Here is a 25,679-nt window from a genome sequence, read left to right as displayed (position 1 = left end):
TCTATATCCTCGTATACCCATGAGCCGTTTGAACCAAGATAGTTACACAACTACACCTGTCTTCTGCGAATCTGGACAGGAAGCGATGTAGGCCTCATTAGCCAGTAAGCTATCCACTCCCAAGATGCTCCGTAATGCTCAATTTTATCCTCTTCGAGCCCGAAGTCAAAGGACCGCACCAGCTCTGGCACGAGTTTGGACATCTCCTGCGACGAGAACAGCATGTCAGCAACACTTCACAACAGCAGAGCTTCAGGAAAGAAAGAAGGGGGTTTCGAGAAGTGCTTACCAGCATCGAAACATGCTTTCCTATACACGCCCGACTTCCGAGGCCAAAGGTCATGAAGTGCCGATTCATATATGCGACTTGCTCCCTGTCTGAGTCAAGCCACCGCTCTGGCCGGAAGAGCGCAGCGTCCTCCCCGAATATGTCTGTGTTGAGGTGGAGCACCCAGGAGTTCACTCCAACTACAGTGCCAGCAGGGAATGAGTGACCAGAGATGTCCAAGCCTCCTTCAGGTACTACGCGCTGCAGAGGTAGGGCGCCCTGTGGGTAGAGGCGCTGTGACTCCTGGATGACAGCGTGTAGGTAGGGCATCTGTTGAACCTCTTTGAAAGAGGGTGGACTGGAGAGCTCGCCTTCACTGAGACGACCATCAATCTCAGAACGCAGCTTTGCCAAGACAGTACTGTGCCGGAGCAGGCAGTATAGTATCGCAGACAGAGCTGCAGCAGTCGTGTCCGCCCCTGCAATCACATTCGCCATTAGCCCGACCTGAATATCGCGCTCAGTGAACCTGCTCGGGTCTTGCTCGTTGAACTCCAGGAACTTGGACAGGAAGTCCTTCGGCGCAGCGACGCCGTCTTCATCTGTCAGCTGCGCTTGATGCTTCTCCTTTCCTTCGCGCTGCTTCCGCTTCTCTGACACCAGTCTCGTGGTGAAGCCACCGATTGACATCCTGGGAGTCTCTGGCATTACTTTCAACTTAGCAAGCCACGCCCTGATCTTGTACACAATCGGATGCAGAGCAGAGTAGACGCCCATAGTCGTGTTGTAGAACATATTGCCGCGCAGGATCTTAAAGAAGTCATCAACATCTTCGCCCCGGTCAAGAAAACCCATCCGCTTAGAATAGCTGATCATCGCTACAGTGTCTGCAGCATAGCACAGGAACCAGGTAGCCATATCTGCCTGTCCATGCGATCTTGCGACGGCATTCAACTTCTCTTTCATCAGACCGATGCAGTGGTCGGCAAATTCTTCGTACGTGACCAAGCTAGATATTGAGTACGTTGACTGAAACTTCCGTCGTAGCTGAGCATGCGCCTTTACACTAGGCTCAGTGAAGAGGCTGTTGATGCCAGGTGCGTTCCATGCCGAGTACCAGCTTGACTTATCCAGCTCTCTCCCTTTAGTTAGATAGATGGCCTTGACAGCCTCTGCCGTATTGAAGCTGTAATGTCGAGGAGCATAGCGGACGACTGCACCATACTTGCGATGCAAGGCGATATTGTCTTCATGAAATTTGCCCTGCCATACTCGATAAAAGAACCAGAGTTTGGTGAACCGGGCGGCGAAAGGTCCAGGGATCGTCCTCAGTGGTGATATGATGTGCGACACGATTGACGCCAGAATCCACAGGATGAGCAGGTAGGCAAAAGCTTGGAAGATTCTCATCGACATGGCTTCGAGTGTAGAGTCGTTTGTGTTGGTTGCCTTTTTTCAATCGAGGCAAGATATAGAGACCTGACCATCCTTCTCATACAGCAAGGCGGGGGCTGATATTAGAGTTGGGTCCGATCGCCTTTGGGCCGAAAAGGGAAGGTAGTGAAACATGGTTGCATGTGACCTTGAAGTACGCCTAGGATACGAGTATGGAAGTGAGCGAAGCCGTTCACTGCTGACGTCTTCATCGACAAACGCAAGAGGATGTTGTCCTTGTCGAGAGCGTAGTATCTTACTGTGCAATCAGACGCGATCCGACGGCAATTGAGGGGTAGTCCTGAGGCGACAGTACGCGTTTGTCGACATTCGGCGGCCATAGTCCATATATGCCATAGCTTCGCTATTGTATTTCGCCAAAGAAGTTGAAATTCTTACAATCCATATGGGAGGAGGAGGATGTGAGAGACATCTTTTGGCCGTGTCCGAATTGGGCTTAGCCCGAGAACACGAACCTCACGCGTTCAGATGCATCTCCAAGCAAGACCTCGAGACCACGATGGATCTTCTCCGATGGACGACAGGCTGGATGCTGGATACCCTTTCGAGTTGACCGATGTCTGGAAACAGTCAGGTCTCAACCCGCAAGATGATGCGAACCCCATTTTCCAGCTTCCTCTAGAGCTGAAGGCGCTTCAGTTGGAGGAGGATACGAACAATATCTTCAACGATGAGCTCGACCTGCCGGACCTGCTCGATGCAAATCCTGTCGATGGCGAGGATGCCGAGGACATTGAACAAGAATGGCCGAGCTTATCGTTGGAGCCATCTGGAGTAGCACAGTCCGACGAATACGACATATGGGCATTTGATAGTCTCGAAGACATCCCTGAACCACGGCAGGTGTACTCATGGGAAGCCTTCGAAAAGAAGACGAACACGACTCAAGGCCAACGACATCTCTCCGAAGCTGGACCGCTCGCCTACAACTTGGCTATTCGACAGTCCAAGAATGGTTCCAGCTCCCAAGGCGTCCTGCCCCGTGATGTCGTGCTGCGAGCGCTCTGCAATCTGGTGTTGGGCAGATCGTCCATCTTCTTCACCTGGAACATAGAGAAGCAGTCATTCACTACTAGCTTGCCCGATGTCCCGATCGCTGGATTAAGCCAACAGACCTCAGCAAGCCTGATCGCGAGATTGTCAACCTTTGGCGCTATGTACCGGACATTGGAGGGATTTGCTACTACTCGAGGATACAAGAGTACTTCTGCTGCCGCTCTTGTTGCTTTGAAAGGATGCCTCACGGACATACTCGCCACCGTGGAGGAGAACATGCTGGCAGCACGCTGGGGACTCTGCTCGATCTTGCAATTGCAAAGCCTGGTCGAGGGTTCATATCGTTTGCTGGACACGCTGATCAAGCTGAAAGACTCTGTCCAGGATTGCAAGAGTGACGAAGATGTCATCTCAGCTGTTTCGGACAATGTTCACGAAGCTGTGACTGCTGACGGCAAGACTGCACCGGTGCTGCGCCATGTCCTTGTTCGGACCAGTGCACCATGGCTGGAATTGTTACGCGGTGAACTTGGTCTTGACGGGGGACAACAACTCGTCGTACAACCCGAGGGTCCGGAGGCTGACCAATATGTTGACATGGTTAACACAGTACCGTCCTGTATCTTGGAAAGTGACCGTGCTCTGATCAAGGGCACCAAAGCTGGCGTTGAGGGGCTCCGCCTTCATATGCCTGGTTACGACATCCACGCTACGGGTGCGGTTACCTCTTCGCGAGCTACTTGGGATGCACGTGGGCCTGACGTCTCGTTCGTGAACGGAGGGGAAGGAAATCTGGACCACTCCGCAGGGCAGTACGAGAGCCTCGCTTGGGAGGATGAGGAGAAGCAGCAGCACTTCTTAGCATCACTAGATACGCGCATTTCCAGGCCATTGACGCTTGCGGAAGATGAGGCCAATGGAAAGCGGAATGCAGTTTCCCGGTGTATTGACCATGATGTGGGTGTCGGCAACCAAGCTGGATCAGTGATGCTTGATGTCGAGATTGATCTGTTGGACAAGATCCGACCAGCAATAATCGCACACCAAAAGCTGATGAATCAAACTCTGCTCAATCATACTTTCAAGACTTTGGAACTCCGCAATCACCTGGAGCTGCAGCGTCAATACCACATGCTAGGCAACGGCGACTTTGTTGCTCGCTTCGCGAAAGCACTTTTCAGCACCGATACTCAGTCGGCTGAGCGGAGGCGCGGCACTATACCCACCGCAGAGATTATGGGTCTTCGTCTGGGCGGCAGAGGAGGTAGACGCTGGCCACCGGCGAGCTCTGAACTTCGACTCAGTCTGATGGGAGTCTTGACCGAAACCTACTCGCCGGGAGTGCTGCCACGTACGCCTGGCAGAATCAACGAGCTGCCGGGCGGTCTGAGTTTCTCAGTTCGAGAGCTACCAGATGCAGAGATCGAGAAAGTGATGGATGCGGAGTCTATCCATGCCTTGGACTTCCTCCGCTTGCAATACGCGCCACCGTCGTGTCTGGACGCAATTCTCACTCCCACCGCGATGCAAGCGTACGACAGTATCTTCCGGCTTCTCCTACGACTACTTCGCGTACTTTATGTGACCACAAAGCTGCGCGAGAGGCTGGTGATAGGTGCGGGCGCTCGTAATCAAGCAAAAGAGAAGCCTGCTCTAGCCGACAGCTCGAGAATCAGATTTGTGTACGAGGCGCACCACCTGATGGCCGTGCTGATGTCACACCTTATGGACGTCGGCATCGAGACACCTTGGCGAGCATTCATCCGGTCTCTGAGAGACATCGAGCAGGCCCTCGATGCAAAGAGCGGCCAGAGTAGCACCTTGGTCGGCCTTGACGACATTCGGCAGCTGCATGAACAGTGTCTTGAACGCATCAGAGGTAGGCTGTTCTTGCGGAGAAAGCAGGAGAAGATCCGTATTGCTATAGAAGCCGTCCTGTCGAGCATCCTGGCCTGCGCGTCTGCTTTTGAGAGCGCACGAGACGGTGCTGAACCCGACACGAGCACTTTCCAGCAGTCGCAGGCAAGATTCCAGGACATCCTTCGTGAGAACGTAGAGAAGCCTTGGAAAGGCTTCACCAACACCGACGTTGACGAGGACGACGCTGAAGCCACGAAGATCCTGATGATGAGGTTACGCTTCAACGACAGCTCTACATAGCATCACTCAATCTCTACCCTCTCAATCCAGCTCCAACTTATCCTGACCCTCTCCATCCCCCGCCATATTTGGCCTCACCCAATCTTTATCAATCGACTCCACCTCCGCATGCGCCTCCAGCGCCTTGTTCAACCCTTGTCTCTGCAAGCACTTATCAAAGTGGAAACTCCTGGCACACTCCTCCAAATCCTCCATACTCATGCCTTTGAACTGCTCCGCGAACTCATCGCTCAGACACTTCGATACCCACAGCTGATTGACTATCCGTGTGAGCTGGCGCTCTGTCGCCCATGGGGTTGGGTACTGGTCTTTAGACGTCGGAGCGCTCTTATCGATCCATTCGACCAGTGGGTCGATTAGGTCTTCGACTTGCTTGGAAGGATACCGGCCCCAGGCGTCCAGCTGCAGTGCGCGCTTCTTTTCGAGGAACGGGGCGATGGTCTTCATGTACTTGCTATCAGGGTCCAAGTGCACCATTCCTTGGACGCCGACATCTTTGTACAACCAGATGGACCAGTGGATCTTATATTTGTCGTAGATTCGCAATTGCTCGTCAAGACATTTATACCTCGCCGCATTAATCTCCTCATGATCAGCGTCGAGACGCGGGTTAGCGTACACAGGCCCGAATTCGCCGTTCCAGATAGGTGTCTTGTGCTGATTCATGAACTCCGCTTTCCGTAGAAACTGCCTTTCGAGTTTAGACTTCTGCTCCTCGGTGCCTCTAAACGTGTCGCCCTTTGGAAAGCCCATCATAGTGTAATCGTGCAGGGCGTAGACGCAGTTGGGCAGGATGTGGTCAAAGTAGCGCCATTCCATGGAGAATGTATTTCCGTCCAGCCAGAGGATGTGATCCGGGTCGATTTTGCGTATCTCCTTTTCGATGCGGTCATAGTAGGCTGGAAGCCGGTAGTGAACGGGGTCGCAGGGCTCGTTGATGGGGTTGTAGCCGGCTACCCAGGCGTTGTCTTTGTAGCGTTTGGCAAGTTCCTGCCAGAGCCAGATGACGCGGTCTTGGAAGTCTTTGTGGTCCCAGAAGGCTGGGTGGTTAGTGGTGTTGTCCGAGTGCCAGTCGGGGTTCTGGCCACCGGGGAGCGCGTGCAGGTCAAGGATGGTGTAGATTTTGTGCTTGGCGCAAAGGTCGACGACGCGGTCGACGTGCTTGAAGCAGTTAGGCTTAAGCACGCGTGGGTTCATGTCGTCCTCGAAGTGGCGGTAGTTCATGGGTAGGCGGAGGCAGTTCAGGCCATTGGAAGCGAAGAACTCAGCGTCCTGGTCCGTGAAGAAGTACTCCAGGAATTTGTCGAAGAAATGGTCTGCTTTGTCCTGGCCGAGCACTTTGGCCATTGACGCTCGATGCTCAGACTCGTGGCCGGGGTAGCCAGTGATGAAGCTGACGGAGCCATCGTCAGTCGTGTTGCCGTCCATACCGAGGGGTGAGGGTCATACTTCTCCATATTCATCCTGCGATATGTTAGCAGGTGCTGCTTAGTTTTGATACGAGACTACTGACCATCCTCCCAAGGCCGAACCACGCAATATGATGGGCTTGCCATCGTTGCCGACGACCTTGTCGCCTTCGACCTTCAGTATTCCTGTTGCCATGTTCGGGTTATCACAAAGATCCCAATCAACATGGGAGAATCTGATTGAATTTAGAAGTAGACGAAGAAATTGTGCGTATACTTATCAGCAGGCCGGCAGATGAACTACCTGTCAATGGCTATCCTCCTCCATAGCGGGCTCCACTACAAGTTCGTCTGACGAAGGAGTAGCCAGCATTTAGCCTAATGGTCGAGTTTTGACTGCATACCATCTCCGTTCGGCGACGAAACTAACCATCACTGACGATGTCTGTTCACCATTCGTGACGTTATAGAAGATTGCTATGGAGAATACATGTAGGTCGGTAGGATCCGTTGGAGTATAGCAGGCAGGAAAGGAGGAGGTTGAAATAGGCGCAACTGCCACGCCCTCGACGTCAGCCGTTGAGTTTGGCTTTGGTGCACGTGTTAATCCTGATCTCTCTCCACCAAACTCTACTGTAACTCTAAGTACACTGTCGTACCAAAGTCAGGACGAACACACCGACGCACTCGAGAGCGTTGCATGTCTTTGACTGTGATCGACACCTCTTCTAGCTGAAACGCGTCGGCGCATACCATCTCCGCATAACATGCATCTGGGGGTGCCATGAGTCGCCTCCCACCAGACTCGTACACTGCTCGCCGGCTCGAGCATGCGACCCCAGAGCACCTGCACCTCACCACACGCCGAACCTTCATCGGACCCATACCGGAAGGATGGCTGAACAGCCACCGGAAGCAATGGTACAGATACTACGTCAAGCAAGGCGGCAACCGGGCGCCGACCTTCACAGCAGCGCCGACTGTAGACGCAGGCGATGACACGACTGGACATGCTGACGAGGTACTGCACGAAGAGGTACCAAGGCCCTCGAGTCAGAGTACCGACACCCACCAGACACAGCAGACCGACACTGGAACGGGTCCAGCAACGACGAGCAGCACGAGTCTGCTACGGAGTCAGCGCAACAGCGCGCTGGATACCGCCAGCGAGCGCTACCAGGATGCGCCCACAACCCAGAGCACATCCTTCGCGGAAGAGCACGAGGCTAGCGTCGAGTCGGTACAACGAGATGGAGGCATGCAGCAGCGGCCAAGCGATTTTCTGAATCCGAGAAGGGTGTCCAGCAAGGTACAAGCGCCGAAGGTGCGCTTCAGTGAGGCCTCGAAGTTACAGCTGCGGAGCCGAGCGCAACGAATCGCCGCAAAGGGCAACTTCAGAATGAGCAAGATCAAGCCGGGCGAGCTGATGAAGATGGACAAGATGCTTGTGAGGATCGACATCACGCAACAGACAATCAGAGAGGACTACGACGAGAGGGTCAGTCTGGGAGTGGAAACAAAGTCGATGGACAAGTGGCGAGAATTCATGGTGACTTGTCGAAAGCATGAGCAGGGTGCTGTGCTGCAGCTCTACCAAACACGCGTGATCGCGTCGACTGCGGACAAGACGAAGCAGAAGCCAAAAGCCCAGATCATCATGAGCCAATACCGAGCCAAAGTCAACATGTTTTCGAGCCTTGACAAGACGCTCTGTATCTGGACTCAGGAGAAGAATCGGACCTACATCTACTTCTTGCGGCCTCAATCTGGGGCGGCGGCAGTCGAGTGGTATACATTCCTGCGATCTGTGCTTGGACTAGGACGGCCGAGGTCACTGCAGGTCAACGTTCCTGATCTGGGTGTGAGCTTGCGTCTTGATGACCCTTTCAAGACATTGGAGACTTCAGAAGTGCTCAAGGAGGCCGCTGCAGGAAACGAGGAAGCCATCGCGAAGGCCGTGTCGGATGAGCAAGGAGCCGCGGGTGCCATTGTAGCGCGCTGTATTGATATGCTCAGGCAGTCGCAGCAATGGACAGACGTTATCGAATCATGGACGAAGAACGACCGCATTGGCTTGGCCTGGAAGCGGTACGATCGTCTGGAGTGGATTCACGGTGCAGTCGAGCAGAAGATGTATGGTACGATCGCCATGCAACGAACTCACGACTTGGAGCTGCGCCCGAAAGACCACTATCCGCTTCAAGCCAAGACGAAGAAGGGCAACACTGTTGAGGAGCCAACACCCGTTGAAGGCTTCTTGGTCCGTTTGACCTCGCAGCAGGGGCACGCAAAGCGCATGGGCAGAATGCAATTCAAGCGACTCTACTTCACCACGCAGAACCAGTATATGGTCTTCCTGCGACCGGCGCGAGCGAAGCCGCCTCCACCTCCTAGAATGAGGCCGAGGGATGGTGGCAATGCGCCATCGAAGCAGCAGCTCATCAACGACACGCCACTCTACTACGACGTCGAGCCATTTCCGCTTGACGACGAAGGACGAGTGGCTTGGCTCGACACAGAAGGCATAAAGTCTACCGCTCAGCTGGCGACTCACGATCAAGAAGCCGCTATCGAAGCCGATCGGAACACTGATATGCTGATGGCCTGCGACGGCTTCATCGACATGGTCGACATCAAACGCGTACGCAAGTTCCACAAAGGCGCCACCCCTCTCGATGAAAACCTCGATTCGGGCTCCGACGTCGACTTCCAAGACGCCACCTCCAATCGCACCGCTAACGATGGCAGCACAAGCGAATTAGATGAAGACCGCACGTTCGAGCTACTGCTCACAAACGGGCTCGTCATCCGCCTGCAGGCCTACAATCAGCAGTCCAGCATCGTTTGGATGTCCCGGCTGCGCAAATTAGTCAAGTACTGGCATCACCGCGCGAAGGAGGACATGGACCTCTACAAATCCGTCCGTGAGCAGAACCTGCAAGCCCTCCAGATCGATGAGCGCGCCGAGGCGCAAGTCGGCAGCTTCGCGTACAAATGGGAAGTCAGCCAATCCTACGCTTCACCCATTATGTACAACCTCTGCGGCATCTCCTCCTGCCGCTCCATCCACATGAGCGGTCTGCTCTTCCGCAAACCCCGCCGGCACGCTACGTTCACACGATGCTACGTCATCCTCTCCGCCGGCCACCTGCTCATCTTCCAAGACACACTCCGTAAAAGCGGCACCGGGCAGAAACTCGTGCAAATCCACCACGAGCGCCTCGGCAGCGTGGACCTCAAAGGCTGCTACCTCTACTCCGGCCTCTTGACAGAAAACGACCTGCTCTACCAAAATCAGACCTTCGACTCCAACGCCCCCGGCCACCACGCCTTACCACGCATCTACCTCGAGGACGGCTGGACGAGCACGGACGAGGACGCAATGACGTGTTTTGTCCTCTGGCATGCTAAGAGCAAGTCCTGGTTCCGCAGCTCTCATCTCGTCGACGATGTGCGTTCGAATGAGCGCAAGCGGGGTCTTAACCCCGAAGATGGGCAGGCGGGAGGTGGGACGAGGGCGCAGACGAAGACGAAGATGACAAGGGTGAGTCAGTTGGGGGTGACGGGGCGGAGTGTGGTGTTTAAGGCGAGGAGTCGGGCGGAGAGGGATCGGTGGGTGTTGGCGATTCAGGTGGAGATTGAGCGGTTGGCGGCGCAGGGGGAGGAGGTGAGGTTGGATGAGTGAACGGGGAAGTGTAAGTACAAAAACTAATGAGCGAGGGTTGGGGTGGGTTTTGCGGTTCAGAGGAGGGTCTTTGGGTTGAACATTTGGCTTACGAGCGAGCGTGGGCGTTGAGAGGGCAGCACAAGAGATACCCGGCATTGGCTCATCCTTAAGCAGTGAGCATGGGTATCGGGTGGGCATTGCATATGTGATATAATTTATTCTTATTGCATACTTGGATCGACGGCATACATAGCAAATACCGAAACAGCGCTGTAGCAACAGTTTGGCATTCGCCATAGCATGGTCGTTCACAGTCATGCATCTATCATCAACATCAACTCCAAGCCACTTCCATCTTCTACTTCTTTCCAGTATCCTCCTTCAAGCTCACGATCCTGTTAATCACAACCTTCTCGCCCTCGCTATCCGTATCCAGCGCAAAGAATGCAGTGCGCAGCCCCTGAAACCTCACACAACTCGGGTGTCCCGCGCCATCCTTCTTCGCCTCCCCTTCCTCCTTCGGCCAAGGAGCATTCTTGCGCACGTACTCAAAGCCGCACTCGATCATCGCATCTGAGTATATGATCTCAGACTCGGGATTCACGTTGTCGTAGTATCCGCCGTTCTTCCAGTCTAGTTCATTAGGCTTGGAAGTCTTGAAGAGCGGGTTGAAGATCCGTGCTTCAGCGCGTACAGGGCTGTGGTGGGCGGGTGATTCGGCAACCCAGTGGATGCGGGCGCGGCCGGCGGGGACGTGGGAGCCGTATTCGGCGTCTATGGAGGTGACTTTGCCGGTGGAGGAATCTTTGTGGAAGGTTGTGCAGGAGATCGGGTGCTCAGCATGCAGTAAGCCGACGCTCTGGCCGGGTGAGAGGCGGAAGAAATCAGGATCGTCGGAGTCGCGGAAGTCGGAGCGGTCGATGTAGATTGTTTTGGTGAAGGGGATGGTGTGGGTGCCCTTTTCAGGGTCTTTCGGGTCGAAGGGAACGGAGCGCTCTTCGAGATAGTCGTCCGGCAGGTTGGTGAAAGTGACTTGGATGGGGTCGAGCACAAGCATAAGCCGTGGAACGGTGCGTTCGAGGTACGTCCTGATGCAGGCGTCCAGAGTATGGATGGCGGTGTTGGAGATGGCTTTTGTGACGCCGAGATCAAGGACGAATTTCTTGAGTGCACCAGGAGGTACGCCTCGCCGTCGGAGGGCTACGAGGGTGAAGAGTCGGGGGTCGTCCCATGCGCGTACGACAGGTGGGATCTTTCTGCCGGTCGAGGTACCGTTGGCAACGGCTTTTGTTGCTTCAGCTGGTGTTTCAGTGTCCTCGTCGCCTTCTTCTTCAAGCTTGATCTCATCTATGCCATCTGCTGCCTCATCTGCAGGATCTGAAGGGGCAGTCTCGGCTCCGACCGTAGTGCCACCCACCAGCATGGCGATTCTTCGCTTTGACAGGATTGTGCCCTCCACATTTAGTCGTCCATACTCTCGCTGCATGGGCCCCTTTTCATCTGAAGCCGGCAGCTTGATATCGAGCGCCTCCAGCAGCCAGTTGTATGCTGGTCGTAATGTCTCGAACTCCACTGTGCACAGTGAATGCGAAATTTCCTCAAAGGAGTCGCACAAGCAGTGGGTGAACTCGTAGGTCGGGTATATTCTCCACTTGTCACCTGTCCTGTGGTGGTAGTTCTCATTCTTCACTCTGTATGCGGCCACGTCCCACAATGCCGGATTCTCAGCCAGGGATTTTATTCTCGCCTTCTCCTTCTTGACCTCTGCTGCATCCTCCTCTTGGACCTCATAATCTTCCGGCTTCGTACCCAGGTACTGCTTCATTCTTAGATGCGCCTCTCCAGCTTTGTACTTCCCATCCCTCATCGCTCTGAAGTCCTCCAGATTGTCCTCCACACTCCTGCTCCAGTGCTCGCAGACGCTTCTTGGCCCATGCTCTGCGCCGCCTCTTCTGCTCTTCACCTCTGCAGCCGAACAGCGGCACACATAAGCCTTTCCTCTCCGTGTCAGCTCCTCTGCCAGCTCGTACAAGCGATCGAAGTCGTCACTGGAATAAGTGATCTTCGCCGGTCCAAAGCCAAGCCATTCCACCATGTCCCGGATGCTGGTGAAGAACTGTTCTTCTTCCTTTGCCGGATTGGTGTCATCGTACCTCAAGTTGCAGAGACCTCCATATGACCGAGCGAAGCCGAAGTTGACGGTGATCGCCTTCGCGTGACCGATATGGAGGTAGCCATTGGGTTCTGGGGGAAATCGGGTCTGCACTTTCTGGACCGGCTTCTCGTTGTAGACACCCTTGAGCCAGCCCTGCTTGAATGGGTCGGCGGGTTCGCGCTGGGTTGGAGCGGGTGCTGAGGCGGCGGACGATTTGGAGGCTTCTTTCTTCGCCTTTGCAGCGGCCTTTTTGGCTTCCTTCTCCGCAGCGCGCTTGGAGATCTTGGGTGTGCCGTCTGGGTTGGTAGTTTCGGAATCTGCCATGTTGCAAGATAGTTGTCGTGGTGCTGGGGTGATCGTCCGTCGCTTTGTGTTTGACCAGGCCAGGTGTCGGTGCGTTTGACTCATTCGAACATTGGATGTCGTCGAAAAGCGCCTCGGCTAACCTTCTTCTCTTGGACACCCCACGTGGGCCCCGCGCTAGCGGCCCGTTTCAGCCCTGCAGATAAGCTTAAAGCTCTAGATCTCTGTCGCCTTGCCTGATCTACGCCTCCATTCACGTATCTACCAGCCTTTTCAATCTTGAGAGCGGAGACGGTCGACATAAGAAGGCCGCATGCCCCTTCTCGCTCGCCTCTTCGCCAGACCTTTCTCCGCCAGCAAGCGCACAATCATGGCGACAACACCGCTCTCCCAGATCCCAACCCTCACAGAGCTCTATCGAGACAACCACCTCCACCCCACCGATCAGCCGCTGTTCGAAAAGGCTACCAGCAAATTCAACGACCGCATCGCTCTGATACGGACCGATATCACCAAGCTCGAAACAGACGCCATCGTGAATGCAGCAAACGAATCCCTCCTCGGCGGCGGAGGCGTAGATGGGGTGGGTACTTACTATTGGCGTGGCTGCATATACCGCCTTACTGACGAGAGTCCCCAGGCTATCCACCGCGCTGCCGGTTCTCAGCTCCTTGACGAATGTGCGAAACTTGATGGGTGTGATACTGGCTCCGCTAAGATCACGAACGCCTACCGCCTGCCCTGCAAAAAGGTGATTCATGCGGTTGGACCGGTCTATTCGCGGGCGAAGCGGGAAGAGATGCATACGAAGTTATTGCAGGGATGCTACACCACGTCACTAGATCTGGCGGCTGAGAATCATTGCAAGAGTCTGGCGTTCAGTGCGTTGAGCACGGGCATCTATGGCTACCCAAGTCAAGAAGCGGCAGAGGCGGCGATTGGAGCGGTGAAAGGGTGGTTGGAGGCGGACGATGAGAAGGCAAGAAATATCGAGAAGGTGGTGTTTTGTTCGTTTATGGAGAAGGACCAGAAGGCCTACGAGGAGCTGTTACCGTGAGTTGTCTCCCAAGACGTCACAAGCCAGATTGATGCTAACAGAAACACAGGAGGTTCTTCCCAACCGCTGCCGAGGGGAAGGATAATGCCGCCCCAGCAGCCGGTGAGACCAAGGAAGCAGTCGCGAGCAGCAAGAAGGCCGACGGTGAGAGCGAAAAGCTGCCAGATCTACCGGATGTGCCCACGCAAGAACCAGCAACGGCCGGGCAGCCGGAAGCGAAGAAGGTGAAGCTCGATCACGATGTGACCGACGACAGCAAGGGTACATGACCGGAGGTCAAGCACAGCACACGATCGCGATGTTGGTGATTTGCTTGGGTAGCGCAGGAGTTCAGGCGTTCATGAGACGATGGGAAGGTGCAGGGGAAGCATTTTTTAGTGGGCATTTGCACTGCATGATACCCACTCGATGCATTTTTACGATGAGAAGCGAAAAAGACACTTCACTGGATATCTACCACGCTCGCCTGCGCCTGCGGTAGTGCTAGCTTGACTGAGGCTTGGCGTGCATTTCACCTCACCCGTGCTCTTCAACTTCAACTGACCGAATTCTCCTCATTCTACGTACCTTAGCATGCTCCAAACAGGATGGCCCATTTCCCAAAGCCTTCTTCTTATTGCGCTATAGAGCTGTACCTCGAAAACACAATGGCGCTCGCAGCGCACATCAACGGCTGCTGATAGGCGCCACCTCAGCCTGATCCGACAACAGTAGGTACATGTACGTTGCTACACCTGCTCAGCCTTGCTCGACCTTTCCGCATCTTCATTTCCCATTTTCTTTCTGCGACTGCCTACGTCTATCCCAATCCAGCTCTACCTCTCCTCTCCGCGTACTCCAACTTGATGCCACGACGATCAACATGGCTTCTACTACAACATCCCCTCGATCAGAGCACAGGACTGCCGGCGACGACCATAGCTCAACTGAGGAAGAAGAAGGGCCACTGCCGCCATTGCTGACCGAAGAGCAGCGGGCGATCCAGGCTCAGAAGATCTACTCCAAAATCGCAGATTGGGAAACTCGCATCCTCTTCCTGTTGCCGGGCGAGGACGAGCCTTTGCGAGCGACCCAGCGTCCTGCTGCACTAACCTATAAGGGAGGCGTTGGCGTATAAGGTGTACATGGTCCCACTAGCTATGAGGCGCTCTCCTACGCCTTGGGTGTGCCGGAATACACACGTGCTATTACCGTCAACGATGTTCCGTTTACTATCACGGAGAGCCTGCACGGAGCACTTTCCCATCTTCGCTCCAACACAGAAAAGCGCCTGATTTGGCCAGATGGTTTGTGTGTGAACCAGCTCGATCCAGAGGAAAAGTTTATCCAAGTTGGTCACATGTACAAAATATATTGCTCGGCGAAAGAGGTCATTGTCTGGCTTGGCTGTGCGGGCCCGTACACGCACTCAGCATACCACCTTCTTTGGGACCTCTCCTATGCTGTTAGTCTTACGACTGTGCGGTTCTCGGGTCATTCAGTGATTCAAGATTACCTCGCGGAGCATCCCGAATATGACATACTGGAGAATGTCCTCGGAATCCAAGACCTGCTTCTCAGACCATGGCATCGACGGATCTGGGTTATGCAAGAGGTTCACGCGGCAGTTTCGGTCAGCGTTCATATCGGAGATGATGTTTTGGGCTAGGACCAATTACATATGCTGTCTCCTTGCTGGCATGCTCTGTCCTCGCTCCATCTTCGGGCCGTTTCGTATGCCTCCAGCGTTTCGTTGCAGCCTCCAGCATTAGCTTCCGCCCGCCTGGCCCTTCAGACTCTATACGATGTCAAAAAAAGGCCGCTTTCTCCGAAATGGCAACATTTCGGCCAAGGGTCGCACATGTTGTCTTTAATAAGCGAAAGCTACTACTCCAGTGCCTCGGATCCGAGAGACAAGGTATATGCTCTGTTGGGAACCCTTGGTGAGTCTTTGTGCTCCAGTCTTTGTGCTCCAGTCTCGACTTCTCGTTTCAGTTTATCGAGATCTAACTTGATTGCACCCTAGGACAGAAAGAATCCACCGCAATTGCAGACGATGTTCGATACACCATGGACGTACACGTTGACTACAAGTCCTCAGTATCCAAGATATACAGTGCCATAATCCTGTTAATCATGAATGAACGGCAGAACTTCACGCTACTAGCAGAGTTCAAAGAACCAGCTATTGGTATCGGACGTGAGGCCAGCGATATTACTGACGAGCTTCCTTCCTTCGTGCCGGATCTCCGTCGAATTGACGGCCAGTCAGATTCTAGCATTGCATTTCAAGATGGCTCACCTTGGTGGCGCATGAAACCGCCCAGATACGAAAAAATCGGGTGTTTGCCACCATCGCGTTGGTCTTATCAAGCAGGACGGACTCTGAAAATGGGCGCCGTGCGCATGGCAAATGTCAACGCTGTCCTGAGCGTAACGAGGGGGACAGAATGGATTCCCGCGCTCTTCTCCGCCACCTTTGCTCTGCATGCTGACTGTACCTTCCACCCCGCATTACTAGACTGTTTGAAAAGGGCGGCGTCCCCAAACTCTGGAGACGAATTCATGATTCTGGACGGGCGGAAGGAACGCCCGTTACATCTCGACACCACGGATGACAGTGACAAGTCGTCATCGACTCTAATCACGAGAGAATCACCCTTCAAGCAGGAGGCGTCTCAGCTTTTTGACAGCGATCTCCTGCCGAGTTGGCTATGTGAAGAGATCGAGTGGCGTGTCCCAAAGTCGACAAGGTCAGGTGATGTACTCGTCGCCTGCGGGCCAGGGATGCTTTTGGTTTTGCGTCCAAGACTTACTGGCGGATGGTACTTCGTTGGCGCTTGCGAGGTGGTGTTTGTAGGCACGCCTGAGACACAACAGAAATATGCGTTCGGGGAACGGAGTGCTGAGCATGGCTTTTTGGGATTGACGCCCTTGCTCACTGACCTCTACACATATGTGAGGGATGATGAGATTGAGGAGTTCGAGATCTTCTAGCTCGTAATAGTCAATGCTATGGAGAATATTGGAACACCTTGCCTGCTACTCAAAAATTCTTGGCCAACTTCCGCCAATACGGTATTCCCTTCTCATTCTCACCACTCTCCTCCATCGCCCTCCTATCCTCCGGCACCATGCCCGTACTGTCCAAATCCGTTCGCCTGCCGTAGTCCAAATCAATCTCGTAGCTCCGCATATAGCGCGTCTTCTTCACGAATTTGAAGACAAAGTATATGATCGGAAACAGTGCCAGTAGAATGTATGCGTCCACGAACGTCCCGGCGTCGAAGGGTGAGAGCGTCGTCCAGCCTTGCACGAGCGCGAGGAAGCAGTTAGCAAAGACGCCGAAGTAGGCATTCCAAGGATACCAGAGGGACTTGAACGGCAGCTCCTCCCTCGTGCGTCCCTGCGTCTTCCACGCAGATCTGAAGCGTATGTGGATGAAGGATATACTCGCCCAGACGAGGAAAGTGCTGACACCAGACAGGTTGACGATGTAGCTGTACGCTTTGCTCGCACCGGTGGAGACGTTCATCATGCTCAGGGCGCCGACGGCGTTGGTGAGCAAGATCGCCCAGATAGGAACACCACGTTTGTCGGTCTTGCCCAGGAAGCGAGGCGCTTGGCCGTTCTGCGCCATGTACAGAACCGTGCGGCTGCCAATGTAGATACTGGAGTTGCAGGCACTTAGGCAGGTAAGGAAGATGAAGACGTTGATCAGATCGCTTCCGTGGCGGAAACCGGCGTTTTGTATGGCGACCGTCATTGGGCTTTGGAGGACCTTCGTTGTGCCGTTGATGAGATTCGGGGCGTCTGCTGGGCATGTCAGGCCAAAGAAGAAGGCGGATCCCATATAGATGAAGATGATGCGCCAGAAGACTTGCTTGATGGCTTGAGGAACAGCTTTTCCTGGGTTCCGAGTCTCGGTGGCAGCGATCGCAACGGATTCGACACCGGCGTAGAAGGTGCTGCAGAAAACGAAAACTGTGGCTACGCCCCTGAAGCCGTTCCCATTGAAAGCGCCCGGGTTGCGCCAGTAGGTGAAACCGAGCGCTTGGTCCTGGCCGATGATGCCGCCGGCCGCATACACGATGGCGAAGATGAAGAAAGCTGTAAGGCCGATCAGCTTCAACAGAGCCAGCCAGAATTCTGCTTCACCAAAAGCCGTTACGCCCAGTAGTTGGAAGGCTAAGAAGGCGGTCCAGAAGATCAGGAAGTAGCCCCATAGTGGCACTGTGTCGCTCCAGACCTGAAAGATGGAGCAAATGACGTTGTATTCGTTCGCGAGGACGAAGACCCAGATAAGGAAGTAGTTCCATCCGACCTGGAAGCAATTTGTTAGCATGGTTACCATCATTGATAGCGTAAGTCATGAGTATATACGCACCGCCACCGCAAACGCCTTATCAACCATCCTCTCGGCCAACGAAATGAAACTGCCGCCTCCAGGATACAGCGTAGTCATCTCGCCCAAGCTCTGCATAATACTGAACGCAATGATCCCAATGACCCCAAAGCCGATAAGTAACGAAGCCGGACCGCCATTACTGAGCGCGCCTCCCGAACCAACGAGCAGACCCGGTCCGATGATCCCAGCCAAAGCCATCATGGAAAGATGTCGATTCTTGAGCCCTCGTTTGACACCGCTGTCAGGATCGATGACGGTATTGTCGCCGACCGCAACATCTGCGGTGGGAGGTGGTGGCGAGGCATCTTCTTCGATGGTATCTGGGCTTTTGGCCTTGCGGGGGGAGAGGCCTAGCATCTTTCGTGTATGTTGAAGAGGAGGTAGAAGAGAAAATGGAGCTGAAGTACCTACATGATGATGGCGTTGAGGTCCAGACGATCCACTTTATCTTTTCCGCGTGGTAGTCGTTAGACTAAGTTCTGCAGAGTTTGTCGATCCGGAGCACGTTATCACCACGCGCACTTGGCATTGCTGCCGCAGTCTGATAATAATGCAGCTAACAGAGACGGTGCTACGGCGCATGATCAGGACAGGCGTGGAGGAGACGGGACAGCAAGCCGCGAAGCATTCCTGGGGCTGGAGAAGGATTCGCAGAAGATAAGGAAGCAGAAGCTCACGAGCCGCGCGGGGCTAAGGGCTGCAGGCACTTGGGATTCTACGACAATGGGGTATTCCATAGCTAGGTGGGAAGTGACTCGCTATAGCTATTACTCGCACACTGCACACTCCAACAAGCATGCTCATATCAGATCTGCAGCCTTCGTCCTGACCTTCTTCGCCTTCACCGGCTTCACCACCCCATTCGCCTCTGCCTTCTTCGTAGCAATGCCATCCGCGTCCTTCAGCGCCGCTTTAGCAGCGACCTTCTGCTTCTGCAGTGCTTCCTTCCTCGCAGCCTTCTCTGCTCGCTCTGCGGCCTTCGCAACCTCATCCTCATCTTGCGCCTTCGCCTTAACCTTCTTCGCCGCTTTGACAGGAGGCTCGATCTGCTTGACTGAAGACTTTTCTATGCGCCTCATTTTACCGTCCGGCCCGGGCACTTCGATCACCTCAAGATTTGCCTCCGTGCCATTCGCAGCCTCCGCCAGAGCACTCGCCTTCCTCTTCTTACTCTTCTTGCCAGGATTCGCCGCAGGCGCCTCCTCGAGGACGTCTTTCTCATCCTCCCAGAGCTGGTCTGCCAGATAGAGAGGTAGTGCTGCAGTGTCAGGACCTTTCATATGAACCGCTCGTACATTGCGCCATTTCTGAGGCACGTACTTCTCCACCATCGCTTCCGTGACGGCTGTCACGTTTGCCTGAAGCTGCTCCGGCTCCATGCTCGACTTGCCCACTTTGACGGACGTAGTCGTACTTGGCGCTAGATGCACAAGCGTGGATGAAAGTGTCTTCTCAACCTCCTTGGCCACAGCCGCAGGCGTGACCTCCTCTTTTACTACCTTCGTCCCACCCTCGGCCAACTTTCGTCGCTTGTTACCCTGCTCGTCGAAGTTCTGCCTTTTGCCTTCCATCGTGATTGGAATAGGGCGCTTGCTACCGCCTCTGTAAAACACCTTGCCGAGCACCGTCGGCAAGAATGTCACGATCCGATCATCTGCCAGGAAGACATCGTACTCCCCCAACAGCTGCCTCCGCGATTCGTTTGACTTGTACTTCGCCTTCAGCTTCTCGAGTCCGATCACCCGTTTGATTCTCGTCGGGAGCTCAAGAGGGAAAGAAGGGTGCGCAATCAAGTCCTTGAATTTGCGCTGCGGGTCCGCGGTGATAAGACATATTCTTAACGTGGCATCTGAGGTGTCGAGGTATGGGTATGGGAGCGCGATTTTGCCCGGCTTCAAGCGCACCTTGTCGATGATGTGCTTCTTGGTGGTCAGAACTAGCCAAACTGGTATATCGTCTGCCGCTTCATTTTCATCGGCATCGGCGAGTAGGCTGGGCTTCTCTGCTGTTACGGTTTTGGTTGCTTGGTCTGATTGGATCTTTTTCAGAAGAGCGGTAGAGGCGCGGAGAGTCTGAGAGGGGTCGAGCTGTTGTGCGATGCCTGTCGAGGAGCGTGTTGTGAGGGCCATGACTGCGGTGTGGTGTTGTCGCAGCGGTCGAAGCTCCCAGTCGAACTTTTCCTCGAAAACTAGCACAAGCTTTCGGAGCTTCGGCGCCGGTTCAGCTAGCTTCGGCGCTAATGCAAGCTCTTCCGACGCGTCTCGCGAAGCAAGAACGCGTGCCCCTCTTGTCCAATATCCTCTTTAGATTCTCGCTTTACGTTCATACAACGACCACAAGCATTTCCACCCAATCTGTACCGCACTGAGAGTCTAAGTCGTCCACCATGTCCGGTCTCGACGACCGCCAACTGCGTGATGAGGCGGTACGGGACCGCATTCGAGCGGCAGAGGAGTTCTTAGATCCAAGTATGTATGATCAGGTCTTCGTACTATATCGTTTTAACATATCATAGACGACCCTCGAGCACGGAGCTACCGCGCCGATATCCTGCTCATGCTCAATCGCGGCTTCCGACGCCTCACAGTCAGCATAGACGAGATCAGATCGCATAGCAGAGAATTGGCAGATGGCCTACTGAACACCCCCTTCGACTACTCGCAAGCCTTCGACCGCGCGCTCAAGAACATTGTCAATACCCTGGGAAACCGACCTGCGCACGAGACAGCAGAGGAGACACTGTACTACTGCGCATACGTCGGCAGCTTCGGCCAGTATGCCTGCAATCCGCGGACGCTTTCGTCCCATCTCCTCAACCACATGGTCTCGCTGGAGGGCATTGTGACGAAATGCTCTCTTGTGCGACCAAAGGTGGTAAAGAGCGTGCATTGGAATGAGGCGAAGCATACTTTCCACTTCAGAGAGTACCGAGATCAGACTATGACGGCAAACGGAGCAGCGAGCACGAGTGTCTACCCGACAGTGGATGATGAGAACAACCCTTTGGTGACGGAATACGGATACTGCACGTACCGAGATCACCAGACAATCTCGATACAAGAAATGCCGGAGCGCGCACCAGCTGGACAGCTTCCCAGAGGAGTGGATGTGATAATGGACGATGACATGGTGGACAGAGTCAAACCTGGAGACCGGATACAGCTGGTTGGTATCTACAGATCTCTCGGCAACCGCAACGCTGGAACGGGCAGCGCCACGTTCAAGACGCTGATCCTTGCGAACAATGTCATACTCATGTCTTCTAAGTCGGGAGGCGGAATCGCTCAGGCGACCATCACAGACACCGACATTCGGAACATCAACAAGCTATCGAAGCAGCGGCGGATATTCGATCTGCTGTCACAGTCGCTTGCACCCAGTATCTACGGCCACAACTACATCAAGAAGGCGATCTTGCTCATGCTGCTGGGCGGTGTGGAGAAGAATCTTGACAACGGCACGCATCTTCGTGGTGACATCAATATTCTGATGGTTGGTGATCCTTCTACAGCAAAGTCGCAACTTCTGCGCTTCGTGCTGAATACTGCTCCTCTGGCCATCGCAACGACTGGCCGCGGATCTTCTGGCGTTGGTCTGACAGCAGCCGTTACCTCCGACAAAGAGACAGGCGAACGAAGACTGGAAGCCGGTGCTATGGTGCTTGCCGATAGAGGCGTGGTGTGCATTGATGAGTTCGACAAGATGTCCGACATTGATCGAGTGGCCATCCACGAAGTCATGGAGCAGCAGACCGTCACCATTGCAAAAGCCGGCATTCACACCTCGCTGAATGCCCGCTGTTCGGTCGTTGCGGCAGCAAATCCAATTTACGGCCAGTACGACACGCACAAAGATCCGCACAAGAACATCGCTCTTCCCGACTCGCTTCTCTCCCGTTTTGATCTGCTGTTCGTGGTAACAGACGACATTGAGGACGTACGAGACCGACACGTCTCCGAGCACGTCCTGCGAATGCACCGCTACCGCCAGCCAGGCACTGAAGAAGGCGCACCTGTTCGAGAGCAGCTCAATCAAACCCTCGGTGTCGGCCTTGAAGATGAAGCCAACGCCAATAAGCCAAGCGAAGTCTACGAGAAGTTCAACGAGATGCTGCACTCCGGTGTCACCATCACAGTCGGCCGTGGCGCCTCGAAACGAGTGGAAGTTCTCAGCATACCGTTCATCAAGAAGTACATCCAATACGCGAAGTCACGGATCAAGCCCGTCCTCACCAAGGGCGCCTCCGACCATATTGTTGCGGCTTACAGCGCGCTTCGAAACGACGAGATGGAAGGCAACCAGCGCAAGACTAGCCCCATGACCGCTCGTACGCTCGAGACGCTTATTCGTCTGGCTTCTGCGCACGCCAAAGCCCGCCTCTCGAACCGCGTGGAGGAGAAGGACGCCGAAGTTGCTGAAGGCGTCCTCCGCTTTGCTCTTTTCAAGGAAGTCGTCGAGGACGAACGGAAGCGGAAGAGAGCCAAGCGGACACCAAACCCTGACGCTATATCCTCAGACTCCGAATCCGACTCTGACGATGAAGATGGTGGAGGTGGAGCGTACAGGCCTGATGCTGGTAGACGGAGCTCGCAACGAACGCCTGGCCGGAGCACACGAGGCGCAGCCACCAACGGCGTCAATGGCAACGTTGCCGCAGGCGCCACCAACGGTGTCGAGGAGGAAGGAGACGATGAGCTTTACACCTCCACTCCCGCCCGGGCACCGCGCAGCAGCCAAGCCAACGGCACAGCCTCTCAACCCCCCGACCTCAGCCAGCTCTCCCTCGCCTCCTCGCAACCCGCTTCACAACTTCTCGGGTCCACGCAAACAGACACCCAGGACGCAGACGGCGAAGCCGACGCAGAAGGCGAAGAAGCAGAACCAGCTTCCCAATTCGGCACCATCTCCGCGGCGCGCCTGCAGACTTTCCAAACCGCCCTGGGCCAGATCATCAACGGCCCGCTGTTCCAGAACGACGTCGCGGACGTGGAGCCCTGTATCGCAGCGGTGAATTCGAGATTGAGGGGCGGGGAGGCGCGGTTTGAGGATCGCGAAGGCAGGGCGGCGTTGACGGAGTTGGATAAGAGGAATAAGATTATGTTTGCGGGGGGGATATTGTATAGGTTGTAGGTGCCAGGCGAAGGTCATGGCGCTGAGATGCGTGGCGTTTAGGAGAGAAGCTGGGTTGGGTATGGGATGAGGGTGATGTATTATGTAAGGATGCCGGGATATGCCATATTATGTTGATTGAGAAATGCTGTTTTGTGCACGTGCATGTCTTTCGACCATTGAGCGTCCCGGGTGTCTGTGTTGCAAAGTAGAGTCGGTTGTTGTGAAGCTACAGTAGTCCAGTACAGTATATCTACAGCATTTTCAGCAGCCATGTCACTCGACGCCGAGCCCCAATGCTTTGTCACCTTCCATGCTATGCACAACCCATATACGTACACGAAGCCATCCTCTTCCGATAGTAACACATCGCCTCTTAGAAATTGCACTTCTTAGCCTACGTGATCACTTCCCCAATGTCAACTATCTGACTCTTCCATTTCTTCCCCTCCCCTGCCTTGCCTTCGACCTCACTCGGCCGCATGATCTCCTCGGCCGGCGGGCTGTAGAGGTACCACGCCCTTAATGCAGCAGCCGCCGCTCTTACTCTGCCCTCGTTCAAGGACGCACCTGCGCCTTCGCCCAACTTATCATTCCCACTGAACACACCAACCACAAACACCGGCGTTCTGCTAAGTCGTCCAGTTTCGGAGATCAGGCGCGCGACTGGCGGTTCAAAACCTTCTCTTGCGCATAACCGGCTGAGATCTCGGGTGGGATGGGCGAAATTGAAAAGCGTGTGCAGTGGCAAGTGCCGGGATAGGACGTGTTCGGTGTGGAAGTGTTTGGCTGCCGGTGTGCCGGCGTGCAAGTACAGAGCGCCCGCAAGAGCACGCACGAAGGTTGCCGAGGCGGCTTCGAGGGTTGTTGCGGTGGGATCTTCGTAGGTCGGTTGGGCAGGGAGGTACCAGTCTGAAGGCGGAGGTCGGTGCTCAGAGCTGGTGTCTTGTGAGAAGAAGGGAGTCGTTTCGTCGGGACGGGAGATTGGGGCGCTGGGATAGGGTGATGTGTCATCGGAGGTGGAGACTGGGAGGGTGGTTTGCAGGTCGCCGAACTGGTCGTCGTAGACTATGCGGCTGCTCATCCCACGGCGGTAGTTGTGCTCTTCGTTGCGGCGGCCGGAGCCAACACGGCGGGCTTGCGGCATGTGTTTGATGCGCATTTGCTCGCCTTCAGCCATGGCATTGCCAGGTATTTGGCGCTTGAGCTGTAGTAGGCCAGGGTCGACCTCGGGGCCTGGTGCTGCTACGGCTTCAACGCCCCATTCGGCGCGCATGGCGGAGAGGGCTGAACTGCCCACGTAGGCGTACTGGGCCGCGAAAAGGATGGGCATTGGAAGTCGCGGGTATTTAGTCATGAGCCATTCTGCTGTGTAGTAGCCGAGTAGCTCTTGTCCAAGGATGGAGAGGGGCTCGTTGTTGTAGCCCGGTCGAGGGTCGACTGAGGGATCTACCAGACATCGAGCCAGCGTCTGCAAGGGCAGTTTAATGGGTAGTTGGAGGCGAGCGTGGAGCGCGGAGAGTTTGGCAGAGCGCAATGCCTCGCGATGTGATGGCGCATTGAGGTTTCCCGTGAATGGCTGATAGCTGTCGTCCTGTACTGTCTCCTCCACCGGTCGTGGCGCTGCCGCACTCGACGCTTCTCTTCTACTCGCGACGCATCTTCTTTGCCCTCTCCACTGATATTCAACGTGATAACTCCTCTCCTGCAAATGCCGTCGTGGATCTCGTCTCGTGTCATGCGAAAGGGGACAGCGTTGGGACCAGCATAACCGCGGTTCTCGAGGCGGGTGCAATTGGGAAGCCCATCGATCCAAGCGTATTCTCTTCATCGACCGGGAGGCTGTACACGCAGCGTGATGATGTTTCTCCTGGCTGCTCCGAAATTATGGATGTCGTCAAGAATTGCACGCGAGCAAGAACAACCCTAACTCTAAAACCCCCGAGAGCTCCGCTAGCACCTACCTCACCTCTTGCGCCGGCAGCGACAACAACTCCCCTCAAGCTCAGCGGCAAAGATGAGGATAACACAGGCACTGTGGAGTGGTGGCGGGAAGATTGCGTGAGTTTACAGTGGCTGGTACTTACTCTAAGGCGCAATGACTGATTCTCGTCTCTTGCAGGTATCCCAAACGTAAGGACCTCAAACCTACATACCACAGTGTCCGGCACGCTAATGTCACCCTCGAACAGACGTCTGGTCGCCAGCAGGAGGATGGTACTCGCAACCCGCAAACTGGAAGCAAAACACCGCAATCATGAGCGGAGTCATAGCAGGGATAGTTGCGATGGTGTGGAGTGTGAGCGCGGACAGGGAGCACAGGGACCATATGCCACCAGTACGGACAACCAGCACAAGTCGCGGAGGCGTGAGACTAACGTGTGTTGCAGCCCGACCGATTCTTCCCATCGCGATACTGGAGCCGAGAGATTAGGGAGCATGACAAGGCGCAAAGAGCACAGGCAGCGGAGAGCTCGTCATAATGCACGATATAGAGGTGTTGCGGTCCGCAATGGACAAATCGGACGAGGAGATTCTGTACACGTAAAAGATACCTGCTACTGCGCCGTTCAATCTCGCGAGGGCCTTTGAAGTCTGTCCTTTACCCTGCCAACCTACCATTCATGACTTCTCTCGACCCACGTCCAAGCAGAGGCTTAGTGTTGCAAGCAACCATATTCTTCGCCTGTGTTGAGTATTGCTCCATTGCATA

General features: G+C 54.7%; 11 protein-coding genes across 11 annotated transcripts; 5 read left to right on the top strand and 6 right to left on the bottom strand.

Annotated features, from left to right (window-relative positions):
• Nucleotides 1-50: 50 nt before the first annotated feature.
• Nucleotides 51-1,684, bottom strand: LTR77_000741 (uncharacterized protein; the record flags this gene model as incomplete). Its single annotated transcript, XM_064798006.1, has 2 exons — nt 51-206; nt 290-1,684. The coding sequence occupies 2 exons, from the start codon at nt 1,682-1,684 to the stop codon at nt 51-53; spliced, it is 1,551 nt and encodes a 516-aa protein (XP_064664240.1).
• A 552-nt stretch (nt 1,685-2,236) lies between these two features.
• On the top strand, nt 2,237-4,879 carry LTR77_000740 (uncharacterized protein; the record flags this gene model as incomplete). Its single annotated transcript, XM_064798005.1, has 1 exon — nt 2,237-4,879. One exon carries the CDS (start codon nt 2,237-2,239, stop codon nt 4,877-4,879), a length of 2,643 nt encoding a protein of 880 aa, XP_064664239.1.
• A 21-nt stretch (nt 4,880-4,900) lies between these two features.
• Nucleotides 4,901-6,484, bottom strand: LTR77_000739 (uncharacterized protein; the record flags this gene model as incomplete). Its single annotated transcript, XM_064798004.1, has 3 exons — nt 4,901-6,272; nt 6,329-6,343; nt 6,393-6,484. The coding sequence occupies 3 exons, from the start codon at nt 6,482-6,484 to the stop codon at nt 4,901-4,903; spliced, it is 1,479 nt and encodes a 492-aa protein (XP_064664238.1).
• Nucleotides 6,485-7,072: 588 nt separating this feature from the next.
• LTR77_000738 (uncharacterized protein) lies at nt 7,073-9,973 on the top strand (the record flags this gene model as incomplete). Its single annotated transcript, XM_064798003.1, has 1 exon — nt 7,073-9,973. The coding sequence occupies one exon, from the start codon at nt 7,073-7,075 to the stop codon at nt 9,971-9,973; it is 2,901 nt and encodes a 966-aa protein (XP_064664237.1).
• A 340-nt stretch (nt 9,974-10,313) lies between these two features.
• On the bottom strand, nt 10,314-12,434 carry GLN4 (Glutaminyl-tRNA synthetase; the record flags this gene model as incomplete). Its single annotated transcript, XM_064798002.1, has 1 exon — nt 10,314-12,434. One exon carries the CDS (start codon nt 12,432-12,434, stop codon nt 10,314-10,316), a length of 2,121 nt encoding a protein of 706 aa, XP_064664236.1.
• A 349-nt stretch (nt 12,435-12,783) lies between these two features.
• Nucleotides 12,784-13,739, top strand: LTR77_000736 (uncharacterized protein; the record flags this gene model as incomplete). The annotated part of the gene is made up of 3 exons (XM_064798001.1): nt 12,784-12,996; nt 13,054-13,466; nt 13,520-13,739. The coding sequence occupies 3 exons, from the start codon at nt 12,784-12,786 to the stop codon at nt 13,737-13,739; spliced, it is 846 nt and encodes a 281-aa protein (XP_064664235.1).
• A 1,571-nt stretch (nt 13,740-15,310) lies between these two features.
• LTR77_000735 (uncharacterized protein) lies at nt 15,311-16,446 on the top strand (the record flags this gene model as incomplete). Its single annotated transcript, XM_064798000.1, has 2 exons — nt 15,311-15,392; nt 15,476-16,446. The coding sequence occupies 2 exons, from the start codon at nt 15,311-15,313 to the stop codon at nt 16,444-16,446; spliced, it is 1,053 nt and encodes a 350-aa protein (XP_064664234.1).
• A 49-nt stretch (nt 16,447-16,495) lies between these two features.
• Nucleotides 16,496-18,214, bottom strand: AGP3 (General amino acid permease; the record flags this gene model as incomplete). Its single annotated transcript, XM_064797999.1, has 2 exons — nt 16,496-17,773; nt 17,837-18,214. 2 exons carry the CDS (start codon nt 18,212-18,214, stop codon nt 16,496-16,498), a joined length of 1,656 nt encoding a protein of 551 aa, XP_064664233.1.
• Nucleotides 18,215-18,657: 443 nt separating this feature from the next.
• Nucleotides 18,658-19,986, bottom strand: CIC1 (proteasome-interacting protein cic1; the record flags this gene model as incomplete). Its single annotated transcript, XM_064797998.1, has 1 exon — nt 18,658-19,986. One exon carries the CDS (start codon nt 19,984-19,986, stop codon nt 18,658-18,660), a length of 1,329 nt encoding a protein of 442 aa, XP_064664232.1.
• Nucleotides 19,987-20,243: 257 nt separating this feature from the next.
• Nucleotides 20,244-22,987, top strand: MCM3 (MCM DNA helicase complex subunit; the record flags this gene model as incomplete). The annotated part of the gene is made up of 2 exons (XM_064797997.1): nt 20,244-20,325; nt 20,373-22,987. The coding sequence occupies 2 exons, from the start codon at nt 20,244-20,246 to the stop codon at nt 22,985-22,987; spliced, it is 2,697 nt and encodes an 898-aa protein (XP_064664231.1).
• Nucleotides 22,988-23,363: 376 nt separating this feature from the next.
• On the bottom strand, nt 23,364-24,706 carry mrpl3 (54S ribosomal protein L3 mitochondrial; the record flags this gene model as incomplete). Its single annotated transcript, XM_064797996.1, has 2 exons — nt 23,364-24,560; nt 24,599-24,706. The coding sequence occupies 2 exons, from the start codon at nt 24,704-24,706 to the stop codon at nt 23,364-23,366; spliced, it is 1,305 nt and encodes a 434-aa protein (XP_064664230.1).
• Between the last annotated feature and the right edge of the window lie 973 nt (nt 24,707-25,679).

The sequence above is a fragment of the Saxophila tyrrhenica genome (assembly GCF_035928015.1).
Source record: "Saxophila tyrrhenica strain CCFEE 5935 chromosome Unknown scaffold_1, whole genome shotgun sequence".
Taxonomy (NCBI): domain Eukaryota; kingdom Fungi; phylum Ascomycota; class Dothideomycetes; order Mycosphaerellales; family Extremaceae; genus Saxophila; species Saxophila tyrrhenica.
This window is presented reverse-complemented; position numbering and strand designations above follow the sequence as displayed.